Raw genomic sequence first — 21,702 nt, forward strand, 5'->3', positions numbered from 1 at the left:
AGTATGCATCCGATGAAGTGACCTGTAGCTCACGAAAGCTTATGCTCAAATAAATTGGTTAGTCTCTGAGGCGTCACAAGTACTCCTTTTTCTTTTTGTAAAACAAGTTTGGTATCTTAGGTCGGGTTATTGGTGCATTGGCTGAAAGTGAATAGCAGGCTGGTGTGAAGAATTGCATAGCAGAGCAGCATTTTGCTCTGAATCACTAGGGGCTTCCCAAACACTGATGGAGGGATGGAAGAGAATATGGTATAGAATATCCTTGGGTGGCTGAATATTTGCTTTCAAGAGTCAACAATCCTTTTAATTGTTGATGTCTCTTAGTCAAAATATTCTTAAAAACCAGAAATAACAGTATAAATGAGGCAGTAAATAATGGCTCTGCAAGTCAAAGCAACGTGCACTTCTCTAGAACGCCTTTTGAGGGGCTTAGCACACAACATACTGGGGGGCATGTAAGTTGTGCATTGCAGAGGTGGCATGCACACTGGAAATTGGTTTGTCTTGGGTAGTTTGCAGTCAAAGTTTGGGGGTGTTTGCATTGAAAAGTTTTGTTTCTTCAGCTTCTAGCTGAAGTAAACAGGTAACATTGTCCTGGTATTTTGCTCTTGATGCCACAGATTAAAATTCAGGATATTGTAACAAAAGGAGTGATTTATAGCTCATGTTCTTCTGAGGTTTTTCTTTCATTTAAGAGGAAAGGGAGGAGGTAGAATGGTCTTGACAGTGTTATTCTGGCTTCAGAAAAGCTGTCATTTAGATAAGTAAACACGGTCATTCAGTGATCCCAGTAACATTCAATGGGAGTGACTTCTCACTAAACTTAGCAGTTGTAAGAATTTTCCTGTTACTAATAGTACAGTCCCAGGAGAGACTGTGGCTGTGAAGACAGGGTCCTGAGGAAGGATATACTAACACAACACTGTGTTGTATGGACACCTTTTGATACAGCATCATCTTTTATAAGCAGAATTACGAATGCCAGCATTATAATTTACTATTTCATTTGGACTCTCAAGTCTCATTCACTGGCTGAATCTTTGTTATAGAACAGAATGCTGGGTTTTGTTTTACTCCTCTCATTATAATTCTGTATCCATTTACTTTAAGGTGACAGTCCTCTAAACCTCATCCTATTTTCATTGTTCCTTTAGGTTTCCTTACTGAGACTGGAAAGACCAGAGCAAGTATCATTCTTTCTGCAGGAACTGAATCTACATTCCAGGTGACACAAATTAAAATAAAGGTAAGGAACTTGTTTGCATTATTCGAGCAGATTCTTGGATTAATGCTTTTTTCTTGGTGGTGGAATTTAGACAATTATTCACCTTTGATTGAATGTACAGCTTTGTGATTAATTTGCAAGAAATTTGAGCCTCCTCATGGAGTGACAGCAGTTTGGGTTTTGTTTTGTGTTTGCATGAGTCACAGGAAACTGCAGAAAAAGGAAAATAGAAATTTCATCTGGTTACAGAATGCTGCCACAAGTGTACTCTGTAGAGCGTTCCATCTATTTTATGTTGCTTTTGTCTATATCTTATTCAGGCCAATGAGGTATTTCTAGTTCTTGTGCATGTAGTATAATGCTTGCCATGTATTTAAACAGCAACATTACTTTGGTGTGGAATTAAAATCTTATGCCCCAAACGTTGGTAGAATCTCATAGCAGGACAGAAGCTGTGATGAGGTTTCTACAGCTTGCTTTTCCATTGTTTAATTTTTTTATTAGCTTTTTAAAAAAACCTGTAGCTTACTTTACCAAAGCATGTATACATGCTTTGTAGTGCCCACCTGAATTGAGGTTGACTAGACTCTTGTGCTTATACGTTCTCATCAGTTGGGGATGGAGGAGAGGCCAATATCTCAACTGTTTAAAAATTATAGTGCAATGATAACTGGTTATAATTTAAAAAAAAAAAAATTTGCCACCACTTTTTGTATAAAACAGCAGAAAAGCAAATTGACTCTAAGTTAAGTTGGAGGTTCTTATTTCTTGCTTGGCTCCAGGCGAGATGGTGGCTAAAATGAAACTTCGCTGTGAATTTGATCCTTATTCTTTCAGAGATGTTTAATCTTTCTGAAACATTTCTTCTTCAAGTGCTTGTTCATGTCTATTCCAATCAGGCGGGTACGTAAATGATGGCTGGAAGACTTTCCCTTAGCAGCATCCGTTGGGTCGGCCTGGGTGCCCCCTGGAGTTGTGCCCTTATGGCACCTAATATATAGCCCTGCTGACCCACCACCCCTTCAGTTCCTTCTTACCACCAGGGACAGTGGCTGGAACTTCCCTTGGCTCTTGCTCAGCAAGTTTTCTTTGACATTCTGTCATTTGTCATTCTTTGTCATTCTGTTTATAGTTAGTTGTTAGTAGTACCGGTTTAAAGTTTAGTATAGCATAGTTGTTGGCGGTTCCCCCCATTCCGGCCCCGGTGTCGTGGCATGGGATTTAAGAACTGTGTGGCTTGCGCCAAGTGCATGCCTAAGAGTGATCCCCACTCATCGTGTCTTCGGTGCCCGGAGAAGACTGATCAGAAAGATCGTTGCAAGATCTGCCACGAGTTCTGCCAGAGAACTTAAAGACTGGGAACTGCGGCTGAAGGTGATCCTCATGGAGGCAGCCTTGCGCCCCCACTCTGATATGGGCTTGAGAGATCCAAACCCGATGGTGTCGTCCTCGACGCGGAGCACCCCGCGCCTTCAGCGACCCTGCCGCTTTTCCCGGACCTTCTCATGCAGGATCATGGGCAGCTCCAGCACCCAAACCTGCAGTCGCTACCTCTCACAGCATGGAGGCTCCATGGCTGAATCAGAACAAGTCAGACAGGTTCTCCTGGGAAGCAGGAAACCCTCCACTAAAACCACGTACCTGGCCAAGTGGAAGATATTTTCAATCTGGTCAACTCAGCGCGACTTTCCCCCAGCGCTAGCCTCAGTGCCCCAGATTTTGGATTATCTTTTCCACCTAAAGCAAGAAGGTCTCTCCTTGTCTTCTATAAGAGTACACCTGGGTGCCATCTCAGCTTTCCACCCAGGGGTACAGGGCCGCTCAGTTTTCACTAACCCCCGATCAGTCGCTTCCTGAAGGGCCTTGACAGATTGTACCCCCACATCCGCCAACTGGTTCCTGCTTGGGACCTTAACCTGGTCCTCTCTAAGCTTATGGGAAATCCCTTTTAGCCTCTAGCAACATGCTCCCTGCTCTACCTCTCCTACAAGGTCGTGTTCTTGGTGGCGATAACTTCAGCCCGGAGGGTGTCTGAGCTTAGGGCTCTAACGTCAGAGCTGCCCTACACAGTGTTTTTTTAAGGGCAAGGTGCAGCTCAGACCCCATCTGGCCTTCCTCCCGAAGGTGGTATTGCAGTTCCACATCAACCAGGACATTTTTCCTCCCAGTGTTCTACCCCAAGTCTCATGCAAGTAGCAGGGAGTAGAGACTCCATGCTCACAACATCCTCAGAGTGCTGGCCTTTTACATAGAAAGGACGAAACCGTTCAGGAAGTTGGTACAGCTTTTTGTCGCAGTACTGGACAGAACGAAGGGCCAGCCTGTTTCGGCACAGCGCATTTCATCATGGATTGTGGCCTGCATTACCGAGTGCTACATTCTAGCAGGGATCCCAGCGCCCCCGATAATGGTGCACTCTACAAGAGCACAAGCTTCATCAACAGCCTTCCTGGTCCAAGTCCCTACCCAGGAAATCTGCAGGGCAGCGACCTGGTCATTGATACACACTTTCGCCGCACACTATGGAATTACTAGACAGGCCAGAGATGATGCAGCCTTTGGTAGAGCAGTACTCCAGTCAGTGGACAGGTCTTACCACACCGCCTCCTAATTTTGCTTGGGAGTCACCTGATTGGAATCAACATGAACAAGCACTCAAAGAAGAAAAAACGGTTACTCACCTTCTCGTAACTGTTGTTCTTCGAGATGTGGTGTTCATGTCCATTCCAATACCCGCCCTCCTACCCCTCTGTCGGAGTAGCTGGCAAGAAGGAACTGAACAGGTGACGGATTGGCAGGGCTGTATATTAGGCGCCATAAGGGCGCGACTCCATGGGGTGCCCAGGCCGACCTGACGGATGCTGCTAAGGAAAAATCTTCCGGCCATCATGCATGTGCGTGCGCACACACCTGATTGGAATGGACATGAACATCACATCTCGAAGAACAAGAGTTACGAGAAGATGGGTAACCGTTTTCTGTGTCATGTTCCTTTAAATAAATACATAATATGATTCCAAAGAATCACAGATCAATTTTGCCAGTCTCTGGTTTGATTTGAGTAACTCTTCCTTACAAGGAGAAACATTGTTTTGTCATTATCCTCATTTTCTCTGTGTTGCTCTAGCATTATGTTCTCCTTTCAGGTTCGGAAAGGTGCTATTGGAGCCCAGTGTGGGTTGGTGTTTGCTTATAACAGCTCTTCAGAAAAATTTCATGCAGAGGAACATTTTAAAAAATTTGAAAGCTATGACAAGTGGAAGCTACAAGAATTCAGGCAATTTTTAAAAAACAGGTAAAGGTGGGCAGGGTGGCAATGAAAATTTTTCAAGATTAATGTTGCAGCAAACCTTTTCTACCCTGTTACGAAATTCAGAGTGTGGATGAGGTGGGAGAAGTAGTCTTTAAGTAATATTTCTTTGTGCCTTCTGCTGTAGCTGCAAATAAAGTCACTTGCCTCTGATCACCTAAAGGTCTACATTTAAAACTTAATCATGATCAGCCCAGTCTGAATGAAAATCTCAATTTGATGTTTTTGAGAAGCTGTGTCTATACAGAGTGCTGATTCCTAGTAGCTGTATTGTTGCCTTTCTCTACAAGTATGCTATAAAATTATTGACTTTAAAAATAAAATAAATTTATGGCAGATATGCATTTGCTGGAGTCTGTGCATGTAAAATGTTTCTGCTGCCTTTTCCTGAATCTTTAATTTTTCTAACAGGTAAAAATAGTTGGGTAACATAGCAGTGGGGCAATCCCTATGTTTTTTTAATTATAACTTTGGTTAATCTGCTTTTATCTGCAGAAATGATTGTTCATGTGATGAGCTGGGAGAGGATGATCCTGTTGGCTGGTTTGAGGTGGAAGAAGATTGGGATGAAGTGGCTATCAAAATGCAGCAGTGCAGAATTTCCCAAGTAAGAAATAATTAGAACAGACTGACTCAGGTGTGAATGAGGAAATGATGATAATCTTCCTGCTTTCTTGAAGACCAGCTAAATAATTATCCGGTTTCTGTTACCCAAGAAGAGGCCTTGACTAGAGCAAAAAAGTCAGTGAAAGCCATGTGTGCTAAGGCCACAGTTTATATACATTTAGCATGGACATTACTGTCTAAAAAGTATAGAAAGTTTCCACTCACTTTATTGTGTCAAGAGGATGAGTTCCACTGTAAGCCTAATGATTAGAATATGAAACAAGCTGTGCAATCACAGTTCTTCTGTATTCTAATTTGCTCACTTTTAATTACTACAGAATAAAGACTAGATTCTGCAACCCTTATTCATGATAAGTAGCACCTTGTTCCTTGAGTAATTCCATGGATTTGAATGGAACTAATTGAGTACTGCACTACTCAACATCTTAATTTGCAGCAATTAAAAGTGAAACTTGTTGTCTTCCAGTTGTTTTGGGTTCAATTTTAATTTGGTTTCAGGATCCCAAATCTCTTCTTCCAGGGGGGAGAAAATACCAGAGGTGCCTGCCCAGGGACAAAAGTGAAAAGTCCTCATTGCATAATGGAATCCGGAACATGCCATTTCCTTATTCAGTAGCTGTCTAAACTGTTATGCATGTACTGTACATATTCGTTCCCCAAATTTTGTGATAACAGGATTAAAAAAATACCTTTTGGACTCTGGGGATGCATTCCTTAATGGATACTCTCGGCTTCAGGTTCTTTATACTAATGTGGAAAGAATTGCAAGTTAAATGTGTGTGCATGTGTATATGTATATGTGTGTATATTATTTATATAAATTAAATAAATATAATTTACATTGAATGTTTATCCTCTACTTGGTTTTTATATTAAGCTAATGATTTTCCACTTGCAAGGAAACCTGGCGCTATAAGATTAAGAAATAGAACACGGTTTACAAAATGAGTTAGATTGGTAATGAAATGACTGAGTTTGCAGGTGAACATGGCAGTCACAGAACCTCCTAGTATGTAGCTTATATAAAACCTTGGTATTCTGTAATGCTGTTCTAACTGTGGATTTTGCTAATGTTGACCTTTAATAATGAAGCGGTGCTGCATGGGCAAGCGAAGTGTGGAGGAAAATACACATAAACTGCACAAGATGTGAGACTCTTGAAATCAGGATTTATGAACAGCACTTGTGCTCTTTTTATGTCTCTATCCAGTATTTAATGGTGAAGTTCTTGTGCACAAGGCAAGACACAGCAGAGCGCCTAGGAGTTCAAGGCCTGAATGTTCTGGGGTATCTTCGGCCTGTGGTAGGGGAGCCCAACAGAAGCATGAACTGTCTGAAATGCAAAGCAACAGATGACGGCATTTGTGGAACAACCCTTCTCCTGAAGACGCTTCATTTCATCCAACAAGTTGCACAGGACCTGGTATGTTTCTCTCCACATTTGTTTACTTCTTTAAAGCATGTGGTCATGTTACAAAAATAAATGGTGGTACACTAAAGATAAACCTAAGAGGCATTATAAAATAATGTAGTGGCCAAAGAAGCAAGCTGTAACTACATTCAGTGGTAATAATATGCAAGTCATGAAACTTGAAGTGTCTGGAAAATGACTTTTAGTATACTATGATGCCTTCTAAGAGGGCACTTTAAGTTAGGAATATGTCTTCTTTAGGGAAACCAGAACTGAACTGCATTTCCATATCTCTCACATTATGATAAAGTGCTTAGTGTGATTAATGCAACATATATAAAAGTTGTGCAGCCTTTTAAATAGCCCTGCTGCATCTCTCGGAAGCATACAGGAGGATTAGAACAGGTGTATAGACTAGAACTTGTTCTCCACTATTTGAGTGAGATAGGTCTGTGAGAAAGTTGAAACGTACAAAAGGAAGTGAAAATTGTTAGTCTGACACAACAAAAAGAAGATCTAGTTGGTTCATCCTAATGGGAGCCTGACCATGTTGTGTCCTGAGCTGCAGTGGCATTTCAGATGCAGCTTGATATTTCTTTCATACTCCCATATGTTGCAGTTTTCACTGTGTTTTTGTAAACATGCATTGTGTAGAGTGAATTCTTCAATCCTATATGTTCTTTGCCTCTTTTAGGTTCATCAAAAAGAAAGTGGATTAAAGTACAGATCATTCTTGGACTTCACAGGCCTTGACTTGCAGCTTTTCTGGAATTTTTACAATAAACTACACCAAAAGTAGGGCCCTCCCCCATCACAAAGTTAGCCATAAATATGTTTACAAAAAGTGCATTTTATTCAGCTGATGTTTTCTGCCATTAAGCTGAAGTAGTCGATATTTTCCCTTCTCTCTGTTTTGTCGTCTGGTTTTTTTAGATATAACGTTAATGATGTTTGTAACCTTTAAGTTCCGGTGCAGTGAGTTTGATTCCTGTTTAGGTGTTAGGGGTTGTTCTTTTTGAGTTCTGGGCTGTGTTTTCTTTACTCAGAGGATCTCTTAGTGCAGAGGTGGGCAAACTACGGCCTGTGGGCCACATCTGGCCTGCAGGACCGTCCTGCCCGGCCCCTGAGCTCCCAGCCGGGGAGGCTGGTCCCCGGCCCCTCCCCTGCAGTTACGTTGTTGCTGCGCAGGCAGCATGGCATGTGCGTGCCCGCCCACCTCCCAGGCTTTCCAATAAGCCTGTCCTGCGGCTCTGAGCAGCATGGTAAGGGGGTGGTGGGGAGGGTGGGTCGGATAAGGGGCAGGAGGTCCCGGGGGGCAGTCTGAGGACAGGGGGAGATTGGATGGGGCAGAGGTTCGGGGGGAGGTCAGGAGACAGAGAGCATGGGGGCTGGATAGAGGGTGGGGTCCCAGGGGGTCGGGTGGGAACAGGGAGCAGGGGGGGGTTGGATAGGAGGTGGGGTCCTGGGGGGGAGGGAGCGTGGATGGGACGGGGGTCCCGGGAGGGAGCGGTGGGGGGGAGGGCGCGTGGATGGGACGGGGGTCCCGGGAGGGAGCGGTGGGGGGGAGGGCGCGTGGATGGGACGGGGGTCCCGGGAGGGAGCGGTGGGGGGGAGGGCGTGGATAAGGGTCGGGGCAGTCAGGGGACAGGGAGCAGGGGCGCGGGGGGGCGTGGATAAGGGTCGGGGCAGTCAGGGGACAGGGAGCAGGGGCGCGGGGGGGCGTGGATAAGGGTCGGGGCAGTCAGGGGACAGGGAGCAGGGGCACGGGGGGGTTAGGGGCAGAGGGTCCCGGGAGCAGGGGGGTTGGATGGGTCAGGGGTTCTCAGGGGGGCAGTCAAGGGGCAGGAAGTGGGAGGGGGCGGATAGGGGGCAGGGGCTAGGCTGTTTGGGGAGGCACAGCCTTCCCTACCCGGCTCTCCATACCGTTTTGCACCCCGATGTGGCGCTCGGGCCAAAAAGTTTGCCCACCCCTGTCTTAGTGTCAGTGTCTTGTAGAATAGAGACAGTGATGCTTGCTTTAGCATAGCACTGTGTGCTGGAAATGAGCTCTTCCTGTGAAGATTTTACTCCTGTTTGTTTTTTTGTTTTCCTTTTAGCCCAAGGGAAGAGTGTCTCTCTGCCCAGACTGTGCTACTGCAGCTTCTTCAAAGCTGCTTCTCTGTACTTACTGGAAACAATAAATCTATTAAATCTCAGGAAGTTTCTCAAAGCAAAACTTCTGGCCAAACAGAAGCTGCAGTACAGCTCTACAAGCATTTGTGTGAAGGTTCGTTAATATTATGCTGTCACTTACTAACTTTGTTGTTATTGTTTTGTTTTAAAGAAGGAATTTATACTAGTGTGAACTTGGAAAAATTTTTTTCCAAAACCCAAGCCAGCTGCTGTTTCAGATTGTTGTGCTTTATTGCTATTTTAGATCAATGGGTTTAGCTGAGAGCTTGCTTCTGTACTTTCTTTGAGCCTCTGAAGAAGTGATCTTGAATCTGTCCTGTTAATATGTTGCCTGAAAGTGGTTGCAATGGCAAATTTTATTTCAGTGGAGCTGTATCTACTTGCACCAGTGGAGAATTTGGTCCTTTGACTTCAGTATTGGAATAAGTAGAAGGATTAGATTGGTTTATATTGAGTGTTTCTAACCTCATCACTGTGCTAGAATGAATCCACATGGTCGGAAAAGTACAAGTGAAATCCTGGCCTCATTGAAGTCGATGGGAATATTATCATAGATTTCTTTGGAGCCAGTATTTTGCCTTATATATTTAAGAACAATGTTTTCAGTAACTAGTATACGTAGTAAGAAATTATGAAAAACAAGGAATAGATGAATGACTTTGTACTGAGTGTGGTACGTTTCGGAAGTTCCCCCCCCCCCCAGTTTTGATAGTTGGTCTTATAAATAAATATAACATTGAAGGTCCTGAAGTGAATCAAGTCATTTGAATCAGAGGTCTTCTCGTCATAAGATCTTTCTTGCTAGAATTCAAAAGGCTTTCTCACATGTTTGTGTAGACAAGCCTTAAGTAACATTTAGTTTGCAGTAAGCTGGGTTGAAATCTGTCCTTTTTGAGTGTGCTGTCCATGTGGACTCTGCTGATACACACTAATAGTTCCTCACTGCGCCTTTTGATCCTACTCCCTTATCAAAGTGGGGTAGATCAGAGTGGACTAAGGAACTGTTAGAGCATGTTAACAGGGTCCATATGGACAGTTGTTGTGCAGCAGACTACCTCAATGTAAATTTACATCCCAGCATGTTGCAAGATTAATGTTCTTGAAGATCAATCCTTACGTGTGTATATGTGTGATGAGTATTTTATGTGCTTTGGAAAGACTAGTGTCATGGAAAAGAAATGAAATTGTATAGTGTATTAAAGATATATACTTGGTTACTGATTTTAAATTGTAACACAGTTTCCTTTTTTTTATGAACAGTAGTGGACATGAGTGATAGCAACTTCACACCCATGACAACGCTAAAGCAGGAAGTTAAGAACACATTGCTCAACGGAGCAGCTATCTTTTTCCCAGATAGACAGACCAGACAGGACCAGCTCTTCGCCATGATGGTAAACCATGCAATGAGAAATGATTGCTTTTGGTTTTGTTAGAATTATTTTCTAAGGTATCTTATCTTCATGCAGAAAAGAAAGCAGGTATCTGTTTATTCCTCTCTTTTTCTCCACAATCACTTCATTCCAGATGAGGAGAGCTTGCCTTTACCTTTCCATAAAGTAGTAGTTTCAGTTCAGATGGTCTGTCTTAGAATGTCAGCCGTCAAAGGAAGGCTCTCTTATAGTCTCAAAAGTTAACCAGGGAACATGGCATTGTGAAGTTACATATTCGTGGTCTTTAAGTGATAGGCTCTGCTCACTTTACAAATAAACCTTGTACATATAATAACCCCTATTTTATATAGGAGGAAACCAGAGGCACAGGATGCAGTGACTTTACATATGTTCTAGTGTCCAAGTCTGTGTGAGAACTTAAAAGAAGACTGTTAAAATATTTTATGTCCTATTTTTCCTCATGATTTAGCACCTATTGGAATACTGACAGTATAAAATTCACGTGCTGTGTTTTTTTTAACTCTTGCGTGTGCATATGGATCTGTAGGATTTCTTATGCGTGATGGGATACTACATTTATAGTATAAAAATAAAATTTTGGGTAAGCACAGTAGCATTTAGAAAAGACACAATTAGGAGATGCGAGGAAAAGTGATTTAAATGCCATTTTAAAATCAAGATTTGCTTAGTGGCAGAGAACTTACAGATCCAATTTCAATGGTGACTGAATTTTGTTTAAAACATTTTTACAAACCAAGGATAAAACTCAGAAAATGGGTATTTTTCATAATGAAAATGCAGACCAAACATCTCTTGGAGTTGTGTAAATACTAATCCTTCTGTAGTCCACAAAAAGTATTTCCTGGTCCTGTCATTCTTTGTAATTCTTTGCTATTATAAAAAACGTTTTTTTAAACATAAACCTCTTCCATTTCCTAGAAAAACATCACAGAACAGGAACATAAGCAATCTGTGCATCTCACCTTCAGATCCCTGTGTATATACTTCAGGTAAGGCTCTTTGATATTGAAAAATAACTTTTTTTCTCTGATTATCTTCATCCTACTGATCCTTTTCAATAATTCCACATTCTTCTGAAAAAAGAGATGCAAGTCAGCAAAATTGTTAATGCACTTTCTCTTTCAGAGAATAAAAATCTATACATCTTACTAGTATTGACTGGCTCAAAAGGCAATAACAAAAGATTGCCCAAGGGTAAAAATAATTACTGAGGTTATGGTATTTTGCCCAGAGTCTCTGAGCAGCATTGTTTACTGTTTTATCCTTGATCAATTTTTTTCAAACTACTGTTGTCCGTGGAAACAGTTGGTATTGTTTATATCTTTAAATTTATCAGTGTGGAGGTATTTTATAGAACATTTGATTTTTCCTTCAGAAATGATGTGCAAATGATCTCTGCAGATTATCATCACAACAGGGCATCTGTTTCAGACTTCTGTCATTAGCTGTTACTCAGTAAGCTCTATTTTTTGCAGTGATCAGGATCCAGGTGGACTTTTATTGTTGCCAGATAAGGAAGTTTCTGAGGACTTTGACATCAGCCAAGTGCTGTCAGTCATGGATACCCTTCTGTTGGTGGCGGCGAGAGAGGTAGCTATCTTTTGAGATTGTCTATTCTCACTTCTCCTTTTCTAAAGTATGTGGTATGCTCTCAAAGGCATGTTGCACATGAAGATCTTGAAGCCAGTAGTTAACAGGACTATTCATATGAGTAAAATTAATTATGTATGATTGTAGGATCGGGCCCCCACTAATTTAAATATTATATGTTAAGCAGTAACAACGTTTTAATATTAAGAAGCAAGGCAACATACTGAATAGGTTGCCTTAGGGAGTTTTTCCATAGAGTTCCATAGTAACTGCCTTGAAGCTGTAAAAGAATTGAGCTAATTAAACCAGATTGAAGGGTGGGAACCATTCATGGTACCATAGGGTAAAGACTTGTGCTTGGGAAAGTAAGGACTTTTCACATGTGAAAATAATTAGCCTATGTTACAGAATGTGCTGAAAGCCTTAATTGATTGCCCCCAACGTAGTTGTAATGACTTAGACCTGTTTGCCGTTCATCTTACTGAGTTACTGAAACAGCTTTCAAATATTGCTTCTTTATGAATTTTTTTAATCACTAGCAGTTCATATATGACTGGTCTCTTGCTTTTCATCTTTTTTTGTGGCTGGTGGTGTGCGGTGGGGAGGAGGGTGGTGTATCGCATAATCTGTCACACTGCAGTGCTGTGTGTTGTATTATTGTAACAATCATTGTTGTATTATTGCTTTTCAGTGTGAAATGATGATGCTGGATGTTGCCCAGCAGGAGAGTGGCACAGTACTGTCATCCTTATTCTGGTCTGTACAGGGAAGCCTCCTTTCATGGTGCTACGTACAACTTAAGGGCAATGATAATACAGCCAAGAGTCTTGCCATAGAAATACTTAAAAAATGTAAGTTCCAGAGTGGAGTCAGTGCCTAGTGTACACAATATTACATGACTTTAAAATATGATCTCAAGAAGCTGATTCGCATTTTTATCTCCAGACACTTATCATGGTATCTGAAGCATCCTTATAATTCTAGTGCTCCGAACAAATTTCAAAATTGGCCCAGAGCCCTCTGGACCAATTTACAGTAATCACTATGGTTAAAGTTGTTGGATTATTGTTATGCATGAGAAACTAATTTGAACCAAAAATTTCACTGGCTATTGAACCTATGAAGAAACAAAATTTAGTTACAGGCTTCCATTTTCGATATTTTTCTTTAGTTGTCCGTTATTAGGGCATCTTCCCTCCATCTCCCTCAAAAGTAATAACCCCCCCTGGCTGAGGCAGCATGTGGTTTTGGTAGATCTGGGTAATCACAAGAAAAGCTGAACTCATTTTGTCTGTAGTACGACCTATTAATGTAGGTATTTTTCAGGCGCATATCACCATAGCATGCTTTGTCTCAGCACAGCATCCCAAAGTTACTTGAATAATTACTTGGGCCATAAATGTAATGGTTGAGTGGTATTAAATTTGTATTTTGTAATGTTGAGCTATTTCTAAATTCAAACCTGGATTATATTCTATAGTTTTTATTTTTATACTAGTTAACTGAACACTTTAGATTGACTGACTGACTGACTGACTGACTGAATACCTAAAAGTTGCTGGCCTTGCTCATAATTCATGTTTCATTCCTTAGTGTAACAATAATCCAGGAAATCAGAGTAGGGTTATTGAAACAGGGGTTTTAGCTCAAGGAGATGTAGTTTGATTACAGTGCTAGCTTCTCTATGAATTGTGCTTTTGGTGGTGTTAATGACAGAGTGTCCTATTGCCAGCAGTGGATATGTGCATAAAATTGTGTCCCAACTGCCTTGTTTTGGGGCAACACCCGTCTTTCTCTATTTTGCACAACATCAACCCCACTAGAGCTGCACAGTAAAAACACAGACTCCCAGTAGTGAATCCTCCATTTGGCGAACTTTCTATTACCTAATGTTTTTCTCTTTCTTTTTTAGATGTGGGCCAGTTCCTGTCAAATATCAGAACAATTTTAGAATCACTTTTGTCCCAATACAATGGAAAATATATAGTAGAAAAATTAAGTAACTCTGTTTTTGCCATGGCAACTCGTCAACTGGTAGGTGAATGACTGGAATGTCCTACCGTTTTCCTTCTATGTGAATATATTTAAGAAGACTTTGTAACTTTTAGGTTGTTTGTTTTTTCCCCCCCCCCCCTTAGGTGACTTTCTTGTTGGATTTCTGCACTTTAGACATTCCACACTGTACCCTACTTCAGGGTTTCAGTACCCTGACACAACTGCTGAAGAACCTTTGTAGTGAACCTGGAGAAAGTCTTAATAAGGTAGCCTAAGATAGATATAGATACTTTACACCTCTGATTCTCTGTAACCTTTTGAATTCTGCATCTCCTTTGCCCACCATCAGTGTATCCGATGAGCTCCTGTCCCTTCAGGATCTCTCTAAAGTGATTTTTGAGCAGTTTTTTCGCTGAGAAGTCACATCTACAAGTATGCAACCAGGTTACGTAAGAAAATTGTTCAGAACATACTACCCTTAAAGGGACTATGCATTCACATCATCTTATTTCAAAAGATCACATTTACTTACGTAAAATGTGTTGTAGATCAAATGAAAATGCTATGGTCACTTAGTTCAGTGGTTCTCAACCTTTTGCAGACTATTGCACCCCTTTCAGGAGTCTGATTTGTCTTGTGTACCTCAAGTTTCACCTCACTTAAAAACTACTTGCTTACAAAATCAGACATAAAAATACAAAAGTGTCACAGCTCACTATTACTGAAGAATTGCTTACTTTCTCATTTTTGCCATATAATTATAAAATAAATCGATTGGAATATAAATACTGTACTTAAATTTCAGAATATAGTATATAGAACAGTATAAAACAAGTCACTCTGTATGAAATTTTACTTTGTACTGACTTTGCTAGTGCTTTTTATGTAACCTGTTGTAAAACTAGGTAGCTATTTAGATGAGTTTATGTACTCCCTGGAAGACCTCTGTGTGCCCCCAGGGGTATGCATATCCCTGGTTGAGAACCACTGACTTAGAATTTAAGTCAGTCACAATGTGATAAAAATAGAATCGCTTCCTAGATTAAGAAGTTAATGTGAATTAATACTGTGGATTGCATCATAAATATATAACAAAAGAGAGGACCCTTGTCCTGGGAGCTTACAATATAACACATAGCTCTATGTTGAGAAAATTAATGGGATACATTGGTTTAAAGGAGAGAGTGGAAGTTTTTTAAAGGTTACTGTAAAGTTTGAAACAAGGTTGGGACCCTACTTCCAAGTATATGGAGCTGCATGATGAAACGCAGAGCCAAGAGTGGGAAATGTATATCTGTTCTGGTTCTTATACCACACCAGTCATTGCGGTATGTGAGTTTATGAAAGTGGAGAAAGGGAAGGGGAGAGTGGACTGCAAGGGATGGAGTTGGAGGAGAGTAAGAGGAAAAATAAGAGCAAAAATATATTTAAGGGTGAAAATATGCTTTTGTTCTGAAGGTGGGAATGAAGAGCTTGCACGTGATTTAGTTAAACAAGGTGGTGAAAGATTTTGAGGAGTAGTGATGCAATTGATATGGCAACAGAGGAAGATTGTTTCAGTGTCAGCATTCTGGATAGACTGATTCTGGAAGAGATGAGTGACTGGGAGTCCAGAGAAGAGATGATTTATAGTTAACCAAAGCTTGTATGAGGGTTCTGGTAGTTTGAATAGATAGGAAAGACTGGGTTTTGGAGGTGATAAAAAGGAAGGGAAGATAAGGTTTCTTGAGAGCCTGGGTATGGGAGGAGGAGAGATAAGTAGATGATGACACTGAGATGATGAGCCTGTAAAATACATAGGACAGTGGAGAAGGATTGAAGACAGGAGAGAGATAAAAGAGGAAAAATAAAAAGTTAATAAAATTCTACTACATGCTTCATAATCTTATTTAGCGTCATTCTTTATAGTGATGTAAGTAGAGGGATAAGTGCTTATGGTACATGTATGTGTGTATATGGCTACTTTAAGCCATGGACTCAAGTGTGAAATAATGTAGTGCTGTAATCCTCCTACTGAATGCTTTGCATTTGTACCCTGTAAGGTGAAAGTTGTTGTATTTAATTATACAGGTGGCCATGGAAAGCTGGCAGCAAGAACAACCCGTGGTGCTGCGAACATGGACAATGGAATCTCCTCACAACTATGAAAATAATTGCCATGAGGTCTCCGTCTTCCTTTGTCCTGGGACAACTTACTTTGAGGTGGAATTTGATGAAAAATGTGAAACAGAAAGGAGGTAACTTAATAGTGTGCCATCTCTGACTCCAAAAACTATTCACAAAGGGGCAAATCCTGCACTGTGTGCAGAGAATCATTACCTACTGCACCAACTTCTCCCTCAGCATGCACGACCCACCCTGTACTCTTCTTTGCACCAGTGCTTAAAGATTCTTGATGCAGCTGAGCTCCGACTTGAAAGGGTGCAGGCAAACTCTTTGCACAGGCCCTGAGTGTCAAGGCTCTGCTCCCTCAGGCAGTGGAACTGTGCTTTCCGTTGATTGATCTGGTATTAGCGCTTGAAAAACCTGTGGCTATCATTGCATGTTCCCAGCATTCACTTTACCTTACTTGAGCACAACTATGCCAAAGTTCAGTCCTTTCTGTAAGTTACCTCTGTTTCTTTCGGGCTTGCCACTTAGAAATGCTTAATATTTTAACTTGATATTAAGGATCAGGGAGCTCTGTTGTAGAAATGACCGTATGTGCTGTATGAAGTAATGAAATGTTTATATAATCCTCTAAAGCAGTAAATGTCTCTGAAGGGAATGTGTCTACATTGCTGAGTCTCCAGAGTGGGGTGGTTAGGGAAGTATGAGAAATTCCAAAGTAAACTAGCCCAAAAATTTTAAAAATAAAAATGAGTAAGTAATGAGTTGCACTCTCCACAGATATGATTACCTGGAGTTTACTGATGCCAGAGGTGCAAAAACTCGTTATGATACAAAGGTTGGCACTGAGAAGTGGCCCAAGGTGAGTGACTTTAAAATATTGTGCAAAATAAACATATGTTAATATTAGGGTATCCTGGAACTCTGTGGTGTTTTAGCGTCATAGGTAAGAGGTTCTGCAGAGACCTTGTAATCTGATAACTTCTTATCTTTGGTGTGGGTGTGTGCCCACACCTACCTCTAATTCTCAGAGGGAGGGGGGTGGTGGTGGTGGGAAATCCTGTAATTCCACAGTGATGCAAATGAATAGAATGAATGACCCAGAAGGTCCTTTCCAGTACTAGTATGATTAACTCCCTGCCAGTTAGTATGTAGAAAACCATGTTTCATTGTAGTTAAACATACAGTTGAAATTGTTCTCTGATCCCCTTGTACCTCATTAATTTTAAATAAATCTTGAGATGGCAAGTTGAATTCATTTATTATTTTCTTGTGGCCACTCAGGTGCTACTTCATAGCTACCCCAGCGTAATCTTTCTCTGCCATTATATTTTTTTAACATCAAAAGCTGTTTTGTGGGCTGAAACTTTCAATTATTCTTGTGAATAGAAAGTTGAAACTTTAATTGCTGTAGGCTTTTGAGTCATCTGATGGGATGCTAGCGCATATTACAGAGAAAACATGAGAATATTGACAAACACAATTGCTGAAGGAAATTCATGACCCCGAAATGTCTTCCTGTCATGTACATTTGGCAAAATGATTGTTTTGTTGCTCTGTAGAAAGTGACCTTTCAGGCTGGCCCACGGCTGCAGTTTCTCTTTCACTCTGACAGCAGTAATAATGAGTGGGGCTACAAGTTCTCCATCACTGCTTATGGCCTACCCGATGTCGCAGTTACTTGGGGCTTGGATTTGCAACTTCTTGTGTCCAGGTTGATGGGGCGCTTGGCTTCGCGGAGTATGGCACTGAAATCCCAACTGGGTAAGTTTTTGAATTAGTTTCTCTAGCAGTCATGTTTCCATGATAGGGACGAGGTGCAAGAATCTAATATATTATATTCTTAAAAGGAATACAGATTGTTCCAGCCCACTCATATTTGAAAACAGAGTGTCCTAACAAGGTTGCCAGTTACAGACCAAGTTGGTAATGACCAAATTTATAACTCTTTAACCTTTTCTCTGGGAACGTTACAAAAAAACTCCATCACTACTGGCACCCTTTGCAGTCTTAAGAGGCCAGGAGTAGAATGGACTTGGAGACATAACTACTCTGACCCCTGGATGTGGTCATGTTAAGTGTTAAAGCACATTGTGGAGGGGGAAGTTTTCATTGCCATTGCATATGCTGTGTCTTTTCTCTGGATTTCATGAGGATTTCGTTCTCCATGGTTTGGCAGCATTACATTTACACCAGAAAACGGAAAAAGTAAAAATTTATAGCACATAATTTATGCTGACTTTAAAATGTTCCGTTTGATCATTTGGAATTTCTTAAATCTAAAAGCAGATGGGGGAACACTTATTTCAGTTCTTGTATTGGAGCACCATATGTCACCATAATCTATAGTTTATTTACTAGACCTCTGAACCATAATGCAAAATTCATTCTGATATTAACTTCTGCTTGTGTGTGTTGAGGGGTCAGTATGAAACTTCATGAGTGCTTTGTAGTGTAGAATCTGTCCATGTGATTTGGCCAGATTTCTGTTCTGTCTACCTAAACTTTCCCTGAAGTTTTCAGTCACAATTCTATGTTTGATTGTTTACATGTATTCTGGTATCACCCACAATATATTAAGCTCTGTCTACACACACAGGGAAGTGCAATCCCTGCCCCAGAGAGCTTGCTATTTAAGGCCCTGGTGCCACAATCTCTTATGCACATATTTAACTTTAGTCATATGAGCAGTGAATTCAATCGGGCTACACACATAAGTAAAGCTAAGAATGTATGTGTTTGCGGGGATTTAGGCCTGTGAAGATAGACAGCATGCAAAGGGTTGGCCACAGGTATTAAAATCGTATATGTATGTTTCATATATGAATTAAGATTTTCAAAAAATGGAGCCCAAAGATAGGAACCCATGTCTGTATTTAGACATGTGCTTTATTTTTCAAAAGTGCTGAGCATCCTGTAGTTCTCATTGAGGTCAACAGGAGCTTTTAAGTTGTCAGGACTCCAGAAAGTCAGGCAGAGGCCTAGCTTTCGGTTTGGGAACTTACGTTTAGGGTTTCTATTTTTGAAAATCTGTACCTCAATGTATATGTTTTAATGCATTTTGTTGCATGCTAGGGCTTATGGCAAGTCAGTGATGGATGAAGTAATAACCCTGTGTCTGTAGCTTGTAAAGTGCTTTGAGAACCTTTTTTAATGAGTAGTTCGATACTGTGGTCATGAGTACAGTATAGATGGGATACATACATTCAGGGCCTTTTACAATAGTAACATGCTGTAGCATTGCATTGGTTAATCTGCATTAATGCCAGCAGTAAGACGGTACAGGAGCGGTGTGATGTCTGTTGCGTATGTGGCACTAAACAACATGAGTAACTGTTAATCTAAGACTTTTTTGTTCAACATGCCATTTCCTTTTTTTTTCCTTTTGTGGCAGGTTTTTAAAATTGTGCATTTTTGCAATCATATAAAATTGAACAAAAATATTTAGTATTGAACATAAATCCACATCTGTCTTGCTGTTTTTGCAGACCTAGGTAGTGAAGCAGAGTTGCCTCCTTCAAAAGTGACATCAGTTCTTAATTCTCCTTTATGGAAACCTGTCTTCAGGCATCAGATGTGTCCTGAGGCGACTTTGGAAGCAAATGAACCCAGACAAGTGCACCAAAATAAAAAAGAGGTATTTAGGCCACTGTTTCTGTTTTATGGGTAGGAAAACACTATGCATGAGAGTGGTTTTGTTCAGGCTTAATGAGCTGACACATCTCTAACTGTACACTGCTAGGCTGAGGCTGCCATCTCATGGGCTGTTGAATTGTCAAGAGAAATTTTTGTTCTGTACCCTTTATATTGTCATTTTGACTGTAATGTCTTTCTGAGGTGTGGGTTGTTCAAATATATAAATGAGATGTGAGCGTTTTTAAACCGATATTAAGTAAATGCTTAAATACTCTTTCCAGATGAAGAACTCTCATGCAGATGACTGCCGTAACTTTCTTCTCGACTTTGCAAAATCAGATCCTTCCCAGGATTTTTGTGGGCAAAATTCTGAGCTTTTCAAAGGACTTATACAGGCATGTAAAAAACAGGCCCCAAAGACAGATATAGTTGCTGGTTCCACTGTTGATCAAGCTGTGAACGCCACATTTGCTGCTTTGGTGTATCTCACTCCAGATTTATATGGGAAGCTACAAAAATATGGTAACTCTTCTATTAGTGAATATATCAATAATGAAGGCTGATAGTTTGTAAGAAATCCTATTATAATTCAGTTGTAAAACTTGAAAAATGTATTTAGTTTCATAAATATTCAGAAGGTTAGAGGTTTCATCCTGTACAAAGAAGATATTACAGTGCTGCACTCACCAACTAGGCAGACCTTGCCACAATAGACTGTAATAAGATTATAATGCTTTGTTAGTGTTTTTCATCATCACAGCTCTTTACAAAGGTTAGCTAATCATCACAAATCCTCTGAGTAGGATAGGCAAATAAGGTTATCCTTGTTTTAAACATGAGTAAACTAAGTCTTTTCATAGAACAAGGAGTAATGGTCTTGAGTTGCAGTGGGAGAGATTGAGGTTGAATATTAGGAAAAACTTTTTCACTAGCAGGGTGGTGAAGCACTGGAATGGATTACCTGGGGAGGTGGTGGAATCTCCCTCCTAAGGTCAGGCTTGACAAAGCCCTGGCTGGGATGATTTGGTTGAGGATTAGGTCCTGCTTTGAGCAGGGAGTTGGACTCGATGACCTCCTGAGGTCGCTTCCAACCCTCATATTCTATGATTCTAAGCCAGAGATGTTGTGATTTAACCAAGTCCACAGGGACATTGGTTTTTGCACGGGGATTGTAACTCAAAGGTATCTATCTTCCCACCAGTTGTGCCACTGGAACACAACTCTAATTCAGCCATTTTCAGCTCTCGTTAAATGTTTCCTAAACAGCAAGGAACAAAGTATTTATATTTTAACAATACTGTTTGGGGAGGAAATGCAAATTAATCCGCTAAATATTGTCACGCTATGGAAAGTGAGCTTGCAACCCACTGTGGTTTTTAAGTTAATATTCTGCTCCTAACTCATGCAGTTGGCTCTCGGTATTTCAACTTGTACCTTTCCAGAGAGTAGGGTTGCCAACTTTTCTTTCTAATGTGCAATACATTACTTGTATGTCACAACATGCTATCTGAAGTAAGTTCTCATCTGTTGAATAAAAATGTGCTATTTGGACTCTCAGCGCCTGATTCTGAGGGGTACTGAGCACATGCAACTCCCATTGAAGTCCTAGGAATAGCCTCTGTTTGTCCTGCCTGTACATTTGCAGGACCCATATGTATTGACCGTAACTGTACATACTCATTCATTATTCAACTTTGCAAATAGGTCTGCAGTCAGGGTACAATAGATGGTTTTAATGCATTACCAGCCTTTACAGTATATCTGTAAGAACAACAGGGAACAAAACCTGCCTGGCATCGCCTTAAGAGGTAGTTGATAGGGTCTATCACAGCCTTTTGCAGGTATCTTATTTTATTTTAAATCCTTAAGTGATGTGAAACTGAAGCAGTGAATAAAAGGACTTTCCTCTTTCTTTTTGTTTTTACAGTCATCAGTGGAGGCAAGATGCCTCTGAATGAAGAGTTTGCACAAGTATATTCTCTGGCTGATGGGATTAGAATATGGATGGTAAGGTTATTCAGGATGATTATTTCTATTTGGGTTTTCTTCTTTCACATATATTTTTGCTCCTGTGTCCCAGTGCAGAGTCTGTGTCACTGTACCTTGAAATGCCTTTTAAAAATGGTTTTGTTGTGGGGAGGGGTCTGTTTTTATTTTCTCTCAATGATTGCAGATCAGATTTGTTCATCTTAAAAGTAAAAATATATTTTTC

At 40.7% G+C, this 21,702-nt stretch overlaps 1 protein-coding gene across 4 annotated transcripts in view; it reads left to right on the forward strand.

The window, feature by feature from the left end:
• ZZEF1 (zinc finger ZZ-type and EF-hand domain containing 1) overlaps positions 1 to 21,702 on the forward strand; it is an 81,397-nt gene that overhangs the window by 19,845 nt on the left and 39,850 nt on the right. For all 4 annotated transcript variants that reach the window (XM_048824192.2, XM_048824189.2, XM_048824187.2 and 1 more), the window contains exons 10-27: positions 1,155 to 1,246; positions 4,372 to 4,520; positions 5,031 to 5,142; positions 6,373 to 6,585; positions 7,268 to 7,368; positions 8,670 to 8,839; positions 10,006 to 10,139; positions 11,079 to 11,149; positions 11,636 to 11,750; positions 12,442 to 12,601; positions 13,663 to 13,784; positions 13,889 to 14,011; positions 15,816 to 15,982; positions 16,635 to 16,716; positions 17,417 to 17,618; positions 19,343 to 19,491; positions 19,772 to 20,012; positions 21,418 to 21,497. In XM_048824192.2, coding sequence (XP_048680149.2) covers positions 1,155 to 1,246; positions 4,372 to 4,520; positions 5,031 to 5,142; positions 6,373 to 6,585; positions 7,268 to 7,368; positions 8,670 to 8,839; positions 10,006 to 10,139; positions 11,079 to 11,149; positions 11,636 to 11,750; positions 12,442 to 12,601; positions 13,663 to 13,784; positions 13,889 to 14,011; positions 15,816 to 15,982; positions 16,635 to 16,716; positions 17,417 to 17,618; positions 19,343 to 19,491; positions 19,772 to 20,012; positions 21,418 to 21,497 — 2,483 coding nt within the window. The remainder of the gene's footprint in view (positions 1 to 1,154; positions 1,247 to 4,371; positions 4,521 to 5,030; positions 5,143 to 6,372; positions 6,586 to 7,267; positions 7,369 to 8,669; positions 8,840 to 10,005; positions 10,140 to 11,078; positions 11,150 to 11,635; positions 11,751 to 12,441; positions 12,602 to 13,662; positions 13,785 to 13,888; positions 14,012 to 15,815; positions 15,983 to 16,634; positions 16,717 to 17,416; positions 17,619 to 19,342; positions 19,492 to 19,771; positions 20,013 to 21,417; positions 21,498 to 21,702) is intronic.

Source organism: Caretta caretta, chromosome 17 (assembly GCF_965140235.1).
Source record: "Caretta caretta isolate rCarCar2 chromosome 17, rCarCar1.hap1, whole genome shotgun sequence".
Classification (NCBI taxonomy): Eukaryota; Metazoa; Chordata; order Testudines; family Cheloniidae; genus Caretta; species Caretta caretta.